This window comes from Guyanagaster necrorhizus, assembly GCF_019112545.1.
Source record: "Guyanagaster necrorhizus MCA 3950 unplaced genomic scaffold BT62scaffold_44, whole genome shotgun sequence".
Taxonomy (NCBI): Eukaryota; Fungi; Basidiomycota; class Agaricomycetes; order Agaricales; family Physalacriaceae; genus Guyanagaster; species Guyanagaster necrorhizus.
In genome coordinates, this window is record NW_025064923.1 from 174,247 (window position 1) to 188,427 (window position 14,181).

General features: G+C 48.8%; 2 protein-coding genes across 2 annotated transcripts; both read right to left on the minus strand.

Annotated features, from left to right (window-relative positions):
* Positions 1–1,933: 1,933 nt before the first annotated feature.
* On the minus strand, positions 1,934–6,130 carry BT62DRAFT_564742 (uncharacterized protein). The gene is made up of 9 exons (XM_043181416.1): positions 5,313–6,130; positions 4,502–5,193; positions 4,277–4,374; positions 4,169–4,225; positions 3,930–4,113; positions 3,840–3,879; positions 3,728–3,784; positions 2,809–3,673; positions 1,934–2,757 (listed from the first exon to the last, which is right to left on the minus strand). Exons 1-9 carry the CDS (start codon positions 5,721–5,723, stop codon positions 2,084–2,086), a joined length of 3,078 nt encoding a protein of 1,025 aa, XP_043034358.1. The 5' UTR covers positions 5,724–6,130; the 3' UTR covers positions 1,934–2,083.
* A 3,795-nt stretch (positions 6,131–9,925) lies between these two features.
* On the minus strand, positions 9,926–14,109 carry BT62DRAFT_1012260 (uncharacterized protein; the record flags this gene model as incomplete). Its single annotated transcript, XM_043177908.1, has 10 exons — positions 9,926–10,857; positions 10,914–11,157; positions 11,213–11,418; positions 11,477–11,554; positions 11,762–12,200; positions 12,264–13,540; positions 13,594–13,652; positions 13,706–13,824; positions 13,899–14,028; positions 14,090–14,109. The coding sequence occupies 10 exons, from the start codon at positions 14,107–14,109 to the stop codon at positions 9,926–9,928; spliced, it is 3,504 nt and encodes a 1,167-aa protein (XP_043034359.1).
* Between the last annotated feature and the right edge of the window lie 72 nt (positions 14,110–14,181).

Here is a 14,181-nt window from a genome sequence, read left to right on the forward strand (position 1 = left end):
CTAGGGTTCACCTGACGTTTGATACTAACCTTCCATCCAGAGTTATCATCATGGCATAAGATTTGGCCTCGGCTTGGAGGTTGCAAATCAACACGCAGACCGTACTGTATGTATTTACTATTGGCTGCAAGTGCCGCCTGCCCATAAAGATAAAAGGTGCGAACAGGAGATAAACTGTTCATTCACGTCTAATGAAATGTATTCTTTTCACTAGCATCTACACCTTCGTCATTTTAGTCTTTTCTGACTCGTGGAATGGCGATGCAGAAGCTACCACCTTTGGTTTCTGGGGATACCATCCGAATCATTGCGACAGGCAGCGCAGTCACCCAGTCGACCCTTATCAACGGGATCGTTATACATACGGTCGTCAAGTCCATCAGGATAAATCCGTTTTTGACACTGGTCTGTACTACGCGGACACGAACGAGGTGCACGCTCGTAGTGTCATCGAAGCTGTTCACGAAGATAGCGTGAAGGCCGCCGCATGGGCTGCGAGGGATGCGTCCTACGTGACCCAAGGTTATTTGACTGTATTTAGCTCAACCGACGAAGGTGGTTATAGCACGACGCGTATTATCCAATCCACGCAAGACGTTGTTACAACAATCAATTCCTTGCAGAGACAGCCACGATGGCTTGTCGAGCACTCTGACTTGACAGCGTTGCATGCGATTTGTAACCGTGCTGTGGTGCTGAGCCTGCATGGGCCCCATGAGATCTAATGTGCAGTCTCTCTCGGATGCTGCGACGGAAAGTGCGTTTGGGATACTTTCGCATCAGGTAACCGAATTGTCGTTCAGCGGCTTGATATGGTGTAGAGACAAGGGCAACGTCAGGGGGAAATTCCTTGGAATTTCAGCGTATTGGCGAGTGTGGTGTGGTCTGTTTCCTGCCCAACTACGAGGGAGCTATTCTGTTTGTAGAGGACACCGGAGAAGTTGCTTGTGAGAATCTCCTCGTTGAAGACTTATTTTACATCTTGAACTACAGACAGACTCGACCATATGCTCACAACACTCCTTCGGAGTGAGGATTTATCTGGAATAGTGGGCATTGCTATCGGACAGCTGCCGGATGGTAACATGGAATTGTATGACTCCGGAGCTAGTTGATTACACTCTGGCACCCCTGGGTTTGCCCGTCATTACGGGTTTGGTTATTGGTCACGACACGGCGACCGCTATGCCTGGGGTCCTGGAAGCAGATGCGGAAATTGATGTGTAGCCTGAGTTATTACGAACAACTTTGCCTCAAAGTTGGGAGAGGCCTCAACATGTCTTCGCAACATAGATATGGATCTTGATACAAAAACACGAAATGCATTCTTTGAATACACGCATAGTTAATAATAAGTAACTCTATGGAGATGCTACAATAAATATACGCGTATCAGTGGACAGAATGCTGTTGGAACAGATAATGGAAAATGCGAACAGTACAACATATGCATGCAAGAACATGAAGAGAGGAATAATGTTAGAATGTTCGTGCGGAATAGATAAGAACCGGGATAGATGGGAGAAGACCCTAAATACATACACCTCTATAATTCATCAGTTGTCGTTAGTAAGGTTTTTTTTTTAAGTTGGGCCATTATGACAAGACAATATCAAGGCGCCGACGCGTTTTCTTCTGCTTTCCAAGCGACGAAGACGCCAAGGGTGCGGCTGAGCCTTTTGCTTGGGGTCATAGCATTGGTACGCGATGTTGGAGAGTACTGTGAAGTGGTCCCTCTCGTCTCAAGTCGGCGCGCAGGAAATCCACCGGAAACTAAGTCTTGATCGCGAGTGGGGAGCTTGTACTCGTTATGATTCATTCGGGAAACATCACTAGGGTTGGTGAGTATGAGACTTGTCGGTCTCAGTCCACGTGGAGGGGGTAGATTTCGGTGTTCCTCGTCCCATTTGCACCACCTCTCCCAAGCAGCGTCAAATGCCTTACGCTCCACAGAGGGAAGCGAAGGAGAGACCGACCACGAAAATCTTTCCTCCATCTGGGACCCTAACGCCATATGGTCCTGCATATCGCTGTTATACGTATCAATGTGAATAAGAAATCGGTGGCAAGTGGAGATTACAACTCACAGATCGAATCGGACCAGCAACCCTTCAAACTCCTCTCTCGTCAGGTCCTCGAGTAACGTTGTGGGATCCTCTGGTTCTGGCCAGACGCCAGTGCCAGAGTGTCTATTATGTCGATGCCTTGCCGCATCAACAGACTTGGACCTCATCTTCAATACATTCCTCGAAGCTCCATCCTTTCTCGTTCGGCGCACATCCCGCTGGTATTCCAATACACACTCCCACATCTCCTCGGAACAACCCAGTATCTCGGCCGCGCGGAGAGCAAGATTCAAATTAAGAGCTTGTACGTCAATGTTCAGATTGGAGTTGGGTAGAGTGTTTCCTTGCAATAATTTCGCAGGGTTTACCGGAGCGGTATCCTCTGATAGGGGGACGGTCTTTGTGGGAGGCGACTTGGTGATTGCTCGAGGAGAGAATCCAGCAAGTCGGGAGTCATCCAGAGATACATAGGCCGACGTCTTGAACAAAAGACTCTGCGCGGATACCCACCGATCTTCTTGACTGAACTCTGTGCTCATTTTAGAAGCTAAATGAGGACGCTGTGCAGGGTACGGATTGATAGCATTTCTGGCCTCTTCGTCCGGATCCGAATCGGAGTCTTCTTCCAGTGGCGTCTGCTTGTACTGTAATGGCGGGAACGCGAACCGGATTGGAGGCGGAGATCGCACATCTGCTTCGGCGTCAGCAAACGAGAACAATTGTGGGCAATATGCCACATTACCTTTAAAATGTAGACCAAGGGCGTTAGGCAGCAGTGCAAGGGGAGAGATGTTGATGAATCGGGACGCTTGCATCTCCTTGTATATTGTCTCAAGCAAGGAGTGATCTCTCGGGTTCGGAGGTTCTTTGGGTAACGACCTCGTCAAGAAAGGTGATACACTTGCCTTCCTAGGATTTATTCGTCCTTCAATACCCGTGGGCGTTGACGGGCGCTGGAGGCGACCAGCGCCAAATGCTACTGGAGGCTGTCGAGTCGGCAACCTCTCATCAGAATTTGGCAATGTCCATGGTGATTGCGCAGTAGTCTTGAACGCACTTGGCGTGGTTGACCTCCTCGGCTGGTGTTGTGGCAGAGCGGGAAGAAGTTTGACCACATCAGGAGCCAGTTTACTGTTCGGCGAAGAAGCTTGAGGCGTCAGAGACGACAGCGACTTTCGAGCGTCACAATCCTTGATGGTATTGAGTGTCATTTTACCTTCATCATCTTCGACGATGGCCGTATTTGACATAGGGAGTAGCGGTAGCGGAAGCATCATACTAGGAGGCGTAACAGGAGCGCTGTAATTTGATGCGCCCGATGTGCTACCCGTAGGCAGCAAACTAGGACTTGAGTTCGTCGATAATGGGGACCCAGCTTCTTCTGACTTCCGTCCACTGACTGATGAGCTATAACTCTGATGCGTCGAGTCTGTGTCATCATCTATGTCTTGGTCGCAACTACGAGCCGCTTCTGGGGATGAAATGAGGGCCTGTCCTGATAAACGCCGATGTGGCCTATCAGATGAACGAATTTCTGAGCCGAAATCACTATAGACTTCGTCTCCGTCTAGAGCACATCCAGGGAAAAACAGATCTTCCTCAATCATCTGCGGGATAAACCATGAGAGGATGTTCTTATTCTATTTGTTGAAATACTTCACCTCGAAGGCACCCCCTGGTTTCATCACACGGACAATCTCTTCGAACAGTTGATCCCACTGGCAAGAAGCGTATTCAATCCCGTAGCCTATAGCACATGACGGATGGACTAACCTTGTCCTCAGGAACTCCCAATGCGATTCGTTTGATATGACTAAGATCTAGTAAGTGCTCGCGCCACCATCCCATGACAGATCAACGCACACAAAATCAAACTCTTCATTGGGAAACGGAAGAAATTCGAGGCTGTGTACAAGATATGTGGGAGAGGGTCTCGATTGAGCGACGAACGTCACGTACAAGTTACTCTGGGTCCATGTGATACGATGCGCAAGGTCACTGGAACCAACCTGAAGAAGATCGGGATGTAAAGGCACGCAATCCAGCCCTGCAATCATATTACTACGTCATTAAGACCACAACCAAAACAGCATCCAACATACCCACGAAATGGCAATCTCTCCATGTTCGGGCGCATTCCAGTATCCATGCGCCGGTACCTTTGGATGCTGAGATCATTGACAATGAAACGGAAGCTCTCGAAAACATACCACATCCGATGTCCAGAACCTTGGTAGGCGGTTTCTCAAAGACATGCCACGTAAGACTCTCACAGATCTGTCGACAAAAGTGGGTGTCCCAGATGTCCCTACAGATATAGAACGCCACCATCATCAGCAAACAAATCACGATAGGCCGCTATAAATTCCTCTCATGGTGGAAGAACCACCATCAAGAGGGTAACAGACGACGGTAGAGCGGGCGGAGAGGCTTACAGATCCAAGACGTCCTTTTCATAGCAGCGGGGATAAGGAACCTCATCCTTTCCGAACGGATGGTGCTTTTTACCATTGAATACGCCTACGGCACCCAGGCCGGTCGCGCCCCAAGAGATACCATTACCGGGGCCGGGGGCGGTTTTCCCAGTTCCATGTGACCCGTTCTTCACGACGAACTGCGCAGCTCGTGCGTTGAGGCTTCGTTTGAGCTCCTCGAGAACGGTCCGATCTGCAGTGGAGAACTTGGCGGCTCCAATTCCCTTTCCCCTTTGCTTGTCGGCTGAGGAACGAGACTGAGAAGTGGAAGGATGTGCAACGAAGGGCCCTGCATGAATGATGCCAGACCATGGTGTAGGTACTGGGGGTACTGGAGGTACAGGAGGAGTTGATATTTGGGTTCGGGACAACATATATGCACTTGAACTTGAAGGTGACCTTGAAGGTGATTTTGAGACATTCTTCTGGTTATGGCTACGGTGAGGATTTGATGGAAATCCTGAATGTGAGGTTCTGGAAAAAGGTTCGGTGCTCAGTGGGCCTGCTGAAGCTGATGACTGGAGTCTGAATGGCGCGAAGTTGTTGCCGACTGGATTCTTTGCAGGAGTCTTACTGCCTGTCGACTTCCTTCTCCGGAGATGGTCAGCAAAGGTTCGACCGGAGGGACGGCCTCCGGAGCTTGAGGGACGGGTCTAGACAGAGATAGAGTGAGTGAAAGGTGCGCATGAGAAAGACAAAAGAAAAGCAAGTCGCAATGTGGTAATAGGAAAAGGTCGCGGAGTTAATGAAAATAGATGGCCTGAGAACTCACGGATATGCTAGGACGAGACGGATTGTGCGGTGACGGCTCAGCAATGGCTACACACCTGGTGTCGAGCTCGTCTCCTGGCGCGGGGTACAGTTCCCAAGGTGTCACGTCCTCCATCGAACCCGTCGCTGTCCGCGGTCGGATCGAGATCTTGACCTTGCTTGATCGCGACGGCGAAAGCGCCATGGGTGGTGCGCCGACGCGTGTGGGGCGGGACGGCCGTAGAATGGAAGAGGGTGAAGGTGAGAGCGTCTCGGGCGCGGCAATGTAAGTAGAATGTCGCTTTTTCGAAAGAATAGAAGGCAGACGGTCGGAAGGCTGGTCGTCCACGAGAGGATTGTCAGACTGAGATCTCGTCAGAAGAGGACGATGAGAAGGCGGAGTCGTAGCGTGTGGAGGGGGGTCGATGGACATCACGGCGATGAGGAGAGGAGGCTGCTCACTGTGTAGAACGACAACGACGAAGGAAAGGGACGGGCATCTAGATGGAGGAATGAAACGAAGGATTAGCTACATGTTGGGACAGATGAGCCAACTGTTGAGCGTAAAAGGAAAGCCGATGAATTTGACATTTTTGCATAGATGTAGCATTATTGCCTATTATATTCAGCATTATCTACTTTTTCTTCTCCAATTTTCGGCCGAAGAGGGGATCGTGCTGGTGATGACCTTGATTTATACGCCTTGAATGTTCTGACGCTGGTCCACTCTGCGCTGCTCGTGTGCCGCCAGCTACTACGACCTAGATAGGGGCCATTGCGAGAGAGAGAGAGTGTGGGGTCTGAGGCACCGATCAGTGCCGTGCCTGCTGCCCTAAAGACGCCGGTCCAGATGTTGTAGTACTGATGTTGATGTTACACTGTATGTATGTTGCATCCTCTGCTGTTCTCAAAATCTGTCTGGTTCTATCGTTTGGCGATACACTTCCATCTTTCTGTCTTTCTCTTCTCCCTTATATCTCGCTCTTGCATGCTGCTATATCCGAATCCCCAAAATCCGTGTCTTCTACCGTAGTCCGCGACCCCCATCAACGGCACGCAGGAGATTACCAGAGTCACGTACTGTATTAAACTTGTGCATGCTTCGTCTCGGTTCAACGTGAAGGATTAAAATTTACCCTCGCCCCTGGATTCTTGAAAGGCGTTGATAGTCGTTTGCTGAGCATCAGAACTTCAGAAGGGAACTTTATGTGCACGTTCTCTGTTCTCCACCTTGGTCTATATCCAAAACTACGGGTATAACAGTAAGCTTGTGCGGGGCCCTAATTGGCTGCTGATATATCTGGTTCTCCTCGGCGCCCCGTCATATAGCGTCTCGCTACATCCACATCGAGACCAAAAGGCGGGGGCTCTAGATTCTTCAACCGACAGCCCACCATTACGAAAAGAATCCGTACATGCACCCACAAACGCCAGGTTGTATTTGCTCGTATTTTCAGGCTGAAACATATATATACTTAACAATTTGTAGATCTCCCAATCGAGGCTCCGAAGATCACAGGTTTTTGTACATAACGTACCACAACTGTCTTTTCTCGAAATCTCGAAGCCATGGGAATCGAAATTCTCTCCTGACATCCTGTTGAAGCCTGTTGATCGTCTTTTTTGCTCGCCAGGGTCGTCTGGCTCTCGGAATATCACATCAGAGTTCCCTCCTGAATAGTCTTGGGTATGTATGTATATGGCAAAGCTTTCTCCCTCCTTCCCCACTGCCACCCGAATGGAGGTGAGCAGATCAATCATTCCTGTATCTATGTTCTCATGCTTTTCTGCGGTCGCGACGTTGCAGCTCATACGCTGAGGTCTCTAAGCGATGTCAGTGTAGTACCGATGATAGCACTTGCGTCCAGGGCCGACGCCTCTGATGGGTGATTTGCGTTCGATAGGCAGAATCGGGCAATGGCGCGGCCATCCAATTCTGCGATAGCTATTGGGCTATAGGCAAGGGTTCCGAGTCTTTCACCCAATTGTCAACAAAGTTGGGAGCATGACATGTAAATAAGTAGGAACTAACATTTGATGCGTCATAGATCCATGTTTGGCGCTGTTGATTTCCACAGTCACCTTTTCTCTCCTTCCAGTTGTCTGCGCCCAATCTACGCCGGTCATCGCAGCTTTTTCGCGTTCGTAGTGAATTACCCTTGATTTCAGATTCGTACCACCATGATCCAGATGTTGATACTTCTATTTTGTTTTTCTTTAGATTGCCAATCACCGTCGTGACTCTTAGTGACTGGAGATGAATGATGCTTACCAGAACGTATTCAATATGTACGTACAACTTATCTTCCGATTCCTTCATCGCTTATTGTTCCCATACAAGGGCCTCCTAGTGTCAGCAGGTATAACTTGAAGAAGTAGCAATGCTATGTCTCCTAGAGAGAGAGGTGTATATTCATTGTAACACCGATGAGGGCATGAAAGGGGAAGTAAGTATGTCTGCTGAGGTGAGTCATGCGTCCGCTTCACGGACACGCGTTGAATTGGATCAGGCTTCGAAGAGTGCATAACATCTTTAAGCATTGTCACGCTATATCTTGTACCGCCGACGGTCCTGCATAAGTTCCGAGTCTATGACATTGAAACGCATTCTTGTCCGTACACTCTCCGGTGTCCACAGTACACCACGACTGCACCAAATAGGTAGGAATGGGCTGGTCAGCTAGCAAGTTTGACCATCAGTTTCGACACCCCAAGTCTGACCAGTTAAAATCCCACCGTTCCCCTTGTGGCCGCCTATCTTTGCTCGCCACATCCAATTCCATTCTATCTACAGAAGAGAATGGCCTATCTAACCGCCTTGATACTTAGATTCTGGCGGGAAGCATTGCGAACGGTCAATCAGATGACTTCTCCGCGGGCTATCGGGGTCCATTTGGCAGTGTTCGCACAGCACCGCAGAATGATATCCGCTTGTTCCGCTCTCTCACCTTATTGGACAAATTCTACTCACCCCTCGTCTCGGAACGTCTCTGAATGGCCAAGAGCCATTACGGGAACTTGGAACTTGTACTAGATTCGGGCGGCTCTAATGAAACACTCATGACCGTCCTGATAGCGTCCATCTATCCAATAGAGCTCCCAAAACATCGCTCACCGGTCCTTGCTTGGGTATGGTCGGATGACTTTAGACTGGTCGCTTGCTTGCGAGTCCTCCCAGGACAAGGTCGAGCGGGTCTTCTCATTCTTAGCATCAAAACGACTCAATATCTCGCCCGTCTTTGGTGTGGAACAGTCCATGTCAACGCACTCCTCTAATGATTTTAGGTGGCAGTACTTCGTCGCGAAGGTTACCAGTGGCCCATGTGTCGCTCACCTCTCGTCCCTCCCTCCTCCATGCTTTTGGGTCCTTCGGAGGCGGTTTATATGCGTCTTAGGAAACGCTCACAAACTTTCTCGTGTACCAAAGATAGCAGACACATAAACTCGCTTTGGATGTGAGCTCATCTCTGCAAATTGAAGCGACCTGACCCGTCATTTTCAAGTTGTCATTGCTTCTGAATATTCATGGCTCCAAGACACTACGGTTGAGCCGCTCATATTTCAACAAGCTATCTATATAAATATGTGCCTTCGTCACGCTCAAGTTGGCCTCTAACATCACTCCCTCACAGCATTGCCGTTATGACTCTGAGACTAGCCTCGATCCCATCCTCCAATGCCAAAGAGGACGTCTACTAGTCACTGCCCGCAGCAACACTCGTGGTGAACAATAGCTACCTCTCCCTCGCGTGAGAAGCTAAGGAAGGGCTGTGTTCTAAGGACTGCCACTGCTCTGAAGGCTGTTCAAACGTTCTACGTCACCGATATCTTCTGAACATTGCTCAGATTTTGCTATGATGCTACGGAGCAGATGATCGATCGGTACATCTCGCAGCGTGGACGGCTAATACTACTGGTTATAGAATGGGAGTATTACCATATATCCTCCAAGGCGGCCGAGTCTGTTGAGTGCCCTGCTTAAACTGTAAGCTTGACCGCTTTTTGTGACGGTAGTCCTAAGTAACAAGTTACTATGAATGTACATGTTCTGTCCTTCAGCTAAGAAAGTTCAGGACTATAGAGCCGCTTCCTCAGCTTTCTACATATTCTTGTGCTTCTAGGACCTCAAAGATAGGAATCCGAATGTCCTCGAGATATTTGTTGTTTTTCGCTGGTCGCGGATGCTTTAAGCCATGAAGGGATCGTCGGCCATAAGTGGTGATCAACGACTTCGGGAGAGGAATTCAAGAGATTTGCTCAATGGGATGCATGGTCTGGCGCGCGCCTGCCTTTCCTATATAATGTATTACCATGGGTAAGTATCTCAACTTCAAAGTCGATATTATTGTCTTATCTTCTAGTTCATCGTCTCCAACATCTGGAATTTCTGATTCGCATCGGCTCAACAAGAGGACGAATCCACATTAACCCTGGGAGGCACGGGAGTACCCCAAAAGATGGTCCCACGAACTGAGCGAATGCAGTACAATTTCTCGTAAACAAGGCGTTTCCTTGTCCACCATAACGCAATGCAAATTCTGCGATTAGATTTACTGAATCCTTCCGCGTGTATATATGTACACTAAAATACACACAACAATTTGACAACATATAGTGATATACTGAAAGAATAATCTAATTTTCTGTCTCGGGATCAAGATCAAAATCCCCTCCTACTTTTGTATCTCTTTCCAAGCCATAAACCAAACCAAGCGTAATTCTAGCCGCCGCCTTCCGCCTCTCACTTTTCTCTTCGATGCCAGCAATCTCAGCCTTCATTCCTTGGAGAGCGCTCATCACCTGGCCAATGTCAAATGGCGCAAGTTCGAAATCATCGCCTTCAATGCCATCGTCAGAACTTGATGTTCCCTGGGTGCCAAATATGCGTTGAGCACTCTCCTTGATTTCGTCTTGAGAGGGTAAGTCTTCGTCGTCGCTCTCCGTTGTATCAGGATGTGGAATCCCTGACTCCTGAGGGTCACCCAAGTCGGACGCACTACCCAACGCATGGTACGTCACTCCCAGTGGCGATGGACCAAGTCGATCAAAATCGAAAGACGAGTCAAAGGATGTCTCGAAAGACACTTTGCTGTCTGCTTCAGTTGTGTAGCGCTGTCTATTTCCTTTAGATTCTGTCTCCGCGGGAGCAGACACGAAGACAGAGAAATCATCATCAAACGCGTCCACAGCGCCCTTTGTGATAGTAGATTTTTCTCTAGATCCCCATACGTCGTCGTCGATCTCTGCTGGGGACGTGATGACACCCGGAACTTTCCAAGGGTTATCTTTCGTATATTCTTCGCCATCCTGAAGCCATTTTGCAAGTTCGTCCATTTCCTTTTGAAGTCTCGTCTTATGGTCACTTTGTTGGTCAGAGTCGCGGGTGACCACGTTGTCTTCGTCAGGGGAGGTGTCGGACGTATCAAACGATGATTGCGCCCATTCAAGGAACGCAGCGTTGCCTTTCCAACTCCGAGTGGCGATACGCGAGGATTTTTGGGATGTTTGCATGGAAGGCCACATAATTGTGCTCAGAGCATCAAGAACACGAGGAAGAGAGGGTATACCTATATTCCAAGTTAGCCTATACGATAATGGTTACAATATTAAACAGAGGACAGACCGTTCGATATGCTTTCAAGTTCCTCTGTGCTTTCAGTGTGTTCTCCGCCAGAGGCGTCAACGAACTCGAAACCACGAGATGATACAAATTCATCCACGGCATTATCATCTTCCAGAGTTTCTTCTTCATCTTCCTTATCTTCTTCGGGAGGCGTCGTCGAGGCCGGGACACGTACAGCAAGTGAAACTTCCGGTTCTGAGCCACCAAAGTCTTTAGAGAGTCGTTGAATATGGTGTTTGTAGGCCTAATGAGTTATTGGGTTAGAAAGCAATGCCTGAACCCAAAATCTCAGTACAGACCTCCCCTTTTTCCCAAACAAATATTAACGCAGGAATTTCTTGCAAATGGTAGGGTGCGAGTCCCTTAATCTGTCGTGCCAAGAAATGGACCTCAGCAGTGTAATATTTATTCGAGATTGTCCATGGCAAGTGTTTTTCAGTTTCGTTGGACAAGACAGAGACAGAATTATCATATATTGACGTCGGATGAGACAATCGTTGGATCCCTGAAAGATGGCTCGGGTCAGGGCTCGTATCCGAGGTTGACGTTCACTGACGTTGTACAAGGTTCACCGATACATCCAGTGAGGATGATACAATTAAAATACGACAAGATGGCGTATCCTTCATGGGTCACGATGACTGTTCGAGTGCTCAAAGAAGGTGGAACAGAGGAAAGGTGCTTCTTCCTGGTTCGATAATGAACATCAATATGTGGCTGTGCTCAACACGTTCTTTGCCGAAAGATGCCGGTTGTTGATACTTTGTCTTACCAGTTGGTATTTCTTGTTAAGGAACTGGCTTTTGCATTGTAACGCAGCAAAAAAACACTTCATCTCCTGTAACTACTTCCCCTCGTTCCCCCCTTCCTATCCCCTTGGTTCCTGGAATTCGGCAATCCGTTCGTATTCCGTACATTCGCAGGCTTGTGATACCCACGCTCAGCATTGACCCTCACGGCATCCCTCAATAACTGAGAATGCTTCACTGCGCCAAACGACTTGCCTCGCACATACTGAACCTTCTCAAAAAATGTAGGCCAGTCTCCGACCTTATATATGTCCTTGATCGCATCAACCATCTTCTCCGGAATTTCTTCCTCTGCAAATCCGTGGTTGTCATCCAAACGTCCCAAATCAGAAGAATGTGTTTCGACAAATATCGTCAAGAATGTGATTTGGAACATCATCAGTCGCAGGCTAGTCTTGGAGTGGTTGAACGTCGTGTTCAGGCGATGATCGCTTCTGCCCTCTTCCATCTCCTCGAGCTCCGGATGGTCCCTAAGAACCTACCGTGCATTGCGCACAATGGCTTCCTCAAGGAAAGGGCCATTGAGAATGCTCCACGAAACATCGCCTTTTCCAGAAGCGAGGGCAAGTGTTACAAGCACAATGAACTCGCCGAGGTCAGGAATGCTGGCCTTGACACGAGTGCCCGGCTGAGTGATAAAATCGGAAATTTTTTTCGTAGCGTCTTGCTGAATGTTTGGGTTCGAACGAGAGAGGCATAAGAGGAGATGGAAGAGATGACAGTACGAGTAGACGGCTTTCTCGGATGCAAGGAGGAGAGTCGTCGTCGATGAAGCACCATTGCGAGTAGTCAGGACGTCGTCGCAAGACTTCATGAGTGCCACAACAATGTTGTTCATCATTCTGTAGATGACAAGGAGCAGCTCAGATGGCAACACATTGAGCGTTTCGGGTTGTCTGAATAAAGAGGCTCCTTGCGTCCGCTGAAGTGATGCGCCGTCTACTTGCTGCTCGTCCCTGTATATTACCAGTAATGCCCCCAAAATCTTATCCTGAACCCGCAGGAAGTGCAGACGACTGAACGCCAGAGGAAGAAAATATTGGAACGCCCGTTTTTGAATGCTCCTCCTGACGCCAAATTTCATGAACGCTTCCTCGCTCAGCCAATCAAAATCGGATGTTAATGTACGTTGTCGGGGATCCCAAGCAACACCGATGCCCAGGATGGAACTGGTGAGAGGCGTCAAGAAGAAGCACTGCAGCTCCCGCCGAAGGAGCTCGTGAGCTGATTCCACAATAGTGCGGAAGCGAGGATAAGCTTCTGAAAAGATGAGGACAGTCTCTGAGGGGAGATAAGTGGCGAGCGTAAAGAAAATATCGTCAGGAATGTTTTCGAGAACACATGTGGCTGAATGAGCGAGCAACAGCGAAGGTTCACCGATGTCCATGGCCATAGATTTTTGTGCAGACAGTAGGTAATGAGGGAAAGCTTGTGAACCGTATGGGCATTTCCAGGTCCAATTCGAAATTGCCTTAGGGTCTGGCTCCATTTGATATTCCATCATGTGCACACGCATGGGATCAGGCTGTCCTCCGCCTTTCGTCTTGTGTGTAATCTCCTGATCCTCGGTGGCGTAGACGCTCACGATGACTTCTGGGGACGGGTTAGACGCCCATTCCTGTTCCATTTTACTCGGGGGATCGAGAGCGCTTGGTCGAAAGGAGTCGAAAGGATCAAGGCAATTATCGCAATACCAACGATTTCCATGCGAACTCAAGTCGGCGGCGCGTCGGGCCGCATCCGTCTCCCGGACGTACCTAGTGACAATGAAGTCGCCGATTTCGATGGCATCACCGTGGTCTTGTTCGACATTTGGTGCTTATTCAAATAGAGAGACTTGTGCAGGACATTGCATAAACTCACCTTTGTACTGGAGAAGAATGTTAGAAACTGGAGGAAAAAACCACGGAGCGTCAATGCCGGGGAATAGCTATGAGAATATGATGAGACCAGTGTGAAAGAAGATGATGAGTGACGACGAACCCTCCAGTATAACCGTTTTCTCTATACGAATTGTTTCTGAGATCGCAGCAAATGAAAGAAGAGAAAAGATTTGGATGCTGGATGCCGTTGACACTGCTCTTGATACTTGGAGAAGTGGGCTGCAACGAAGACGTTGGGAAACATGCCACCACAGTCAAACAGTGAGGCTCGCCCAGTCAGGAGGTAGCTCTACGTCAAAATGGAGAGAAAGATCCTTCCAGGGACCGCTCGGAGGAGTAAGGATGAGACATAATTGGCGCATGTTAGCATCATCGGTGAAGAAGAGTTGGGCCCTCGACAAGGATCTTCCGCTGTATTGGGGGCTATATAGGCGTATTTGCTCTCGCCGCGGGTTGAAGCTGACCAGAGAGGAGTCAAGCGAACGCTTCCGACAGATGATCCATGACTCATAGGTAGGTCATACTAAGTAGAGCAGTGAAAAACGTTCCTTGGGGGGGGGGGAATCAGAAGACGTA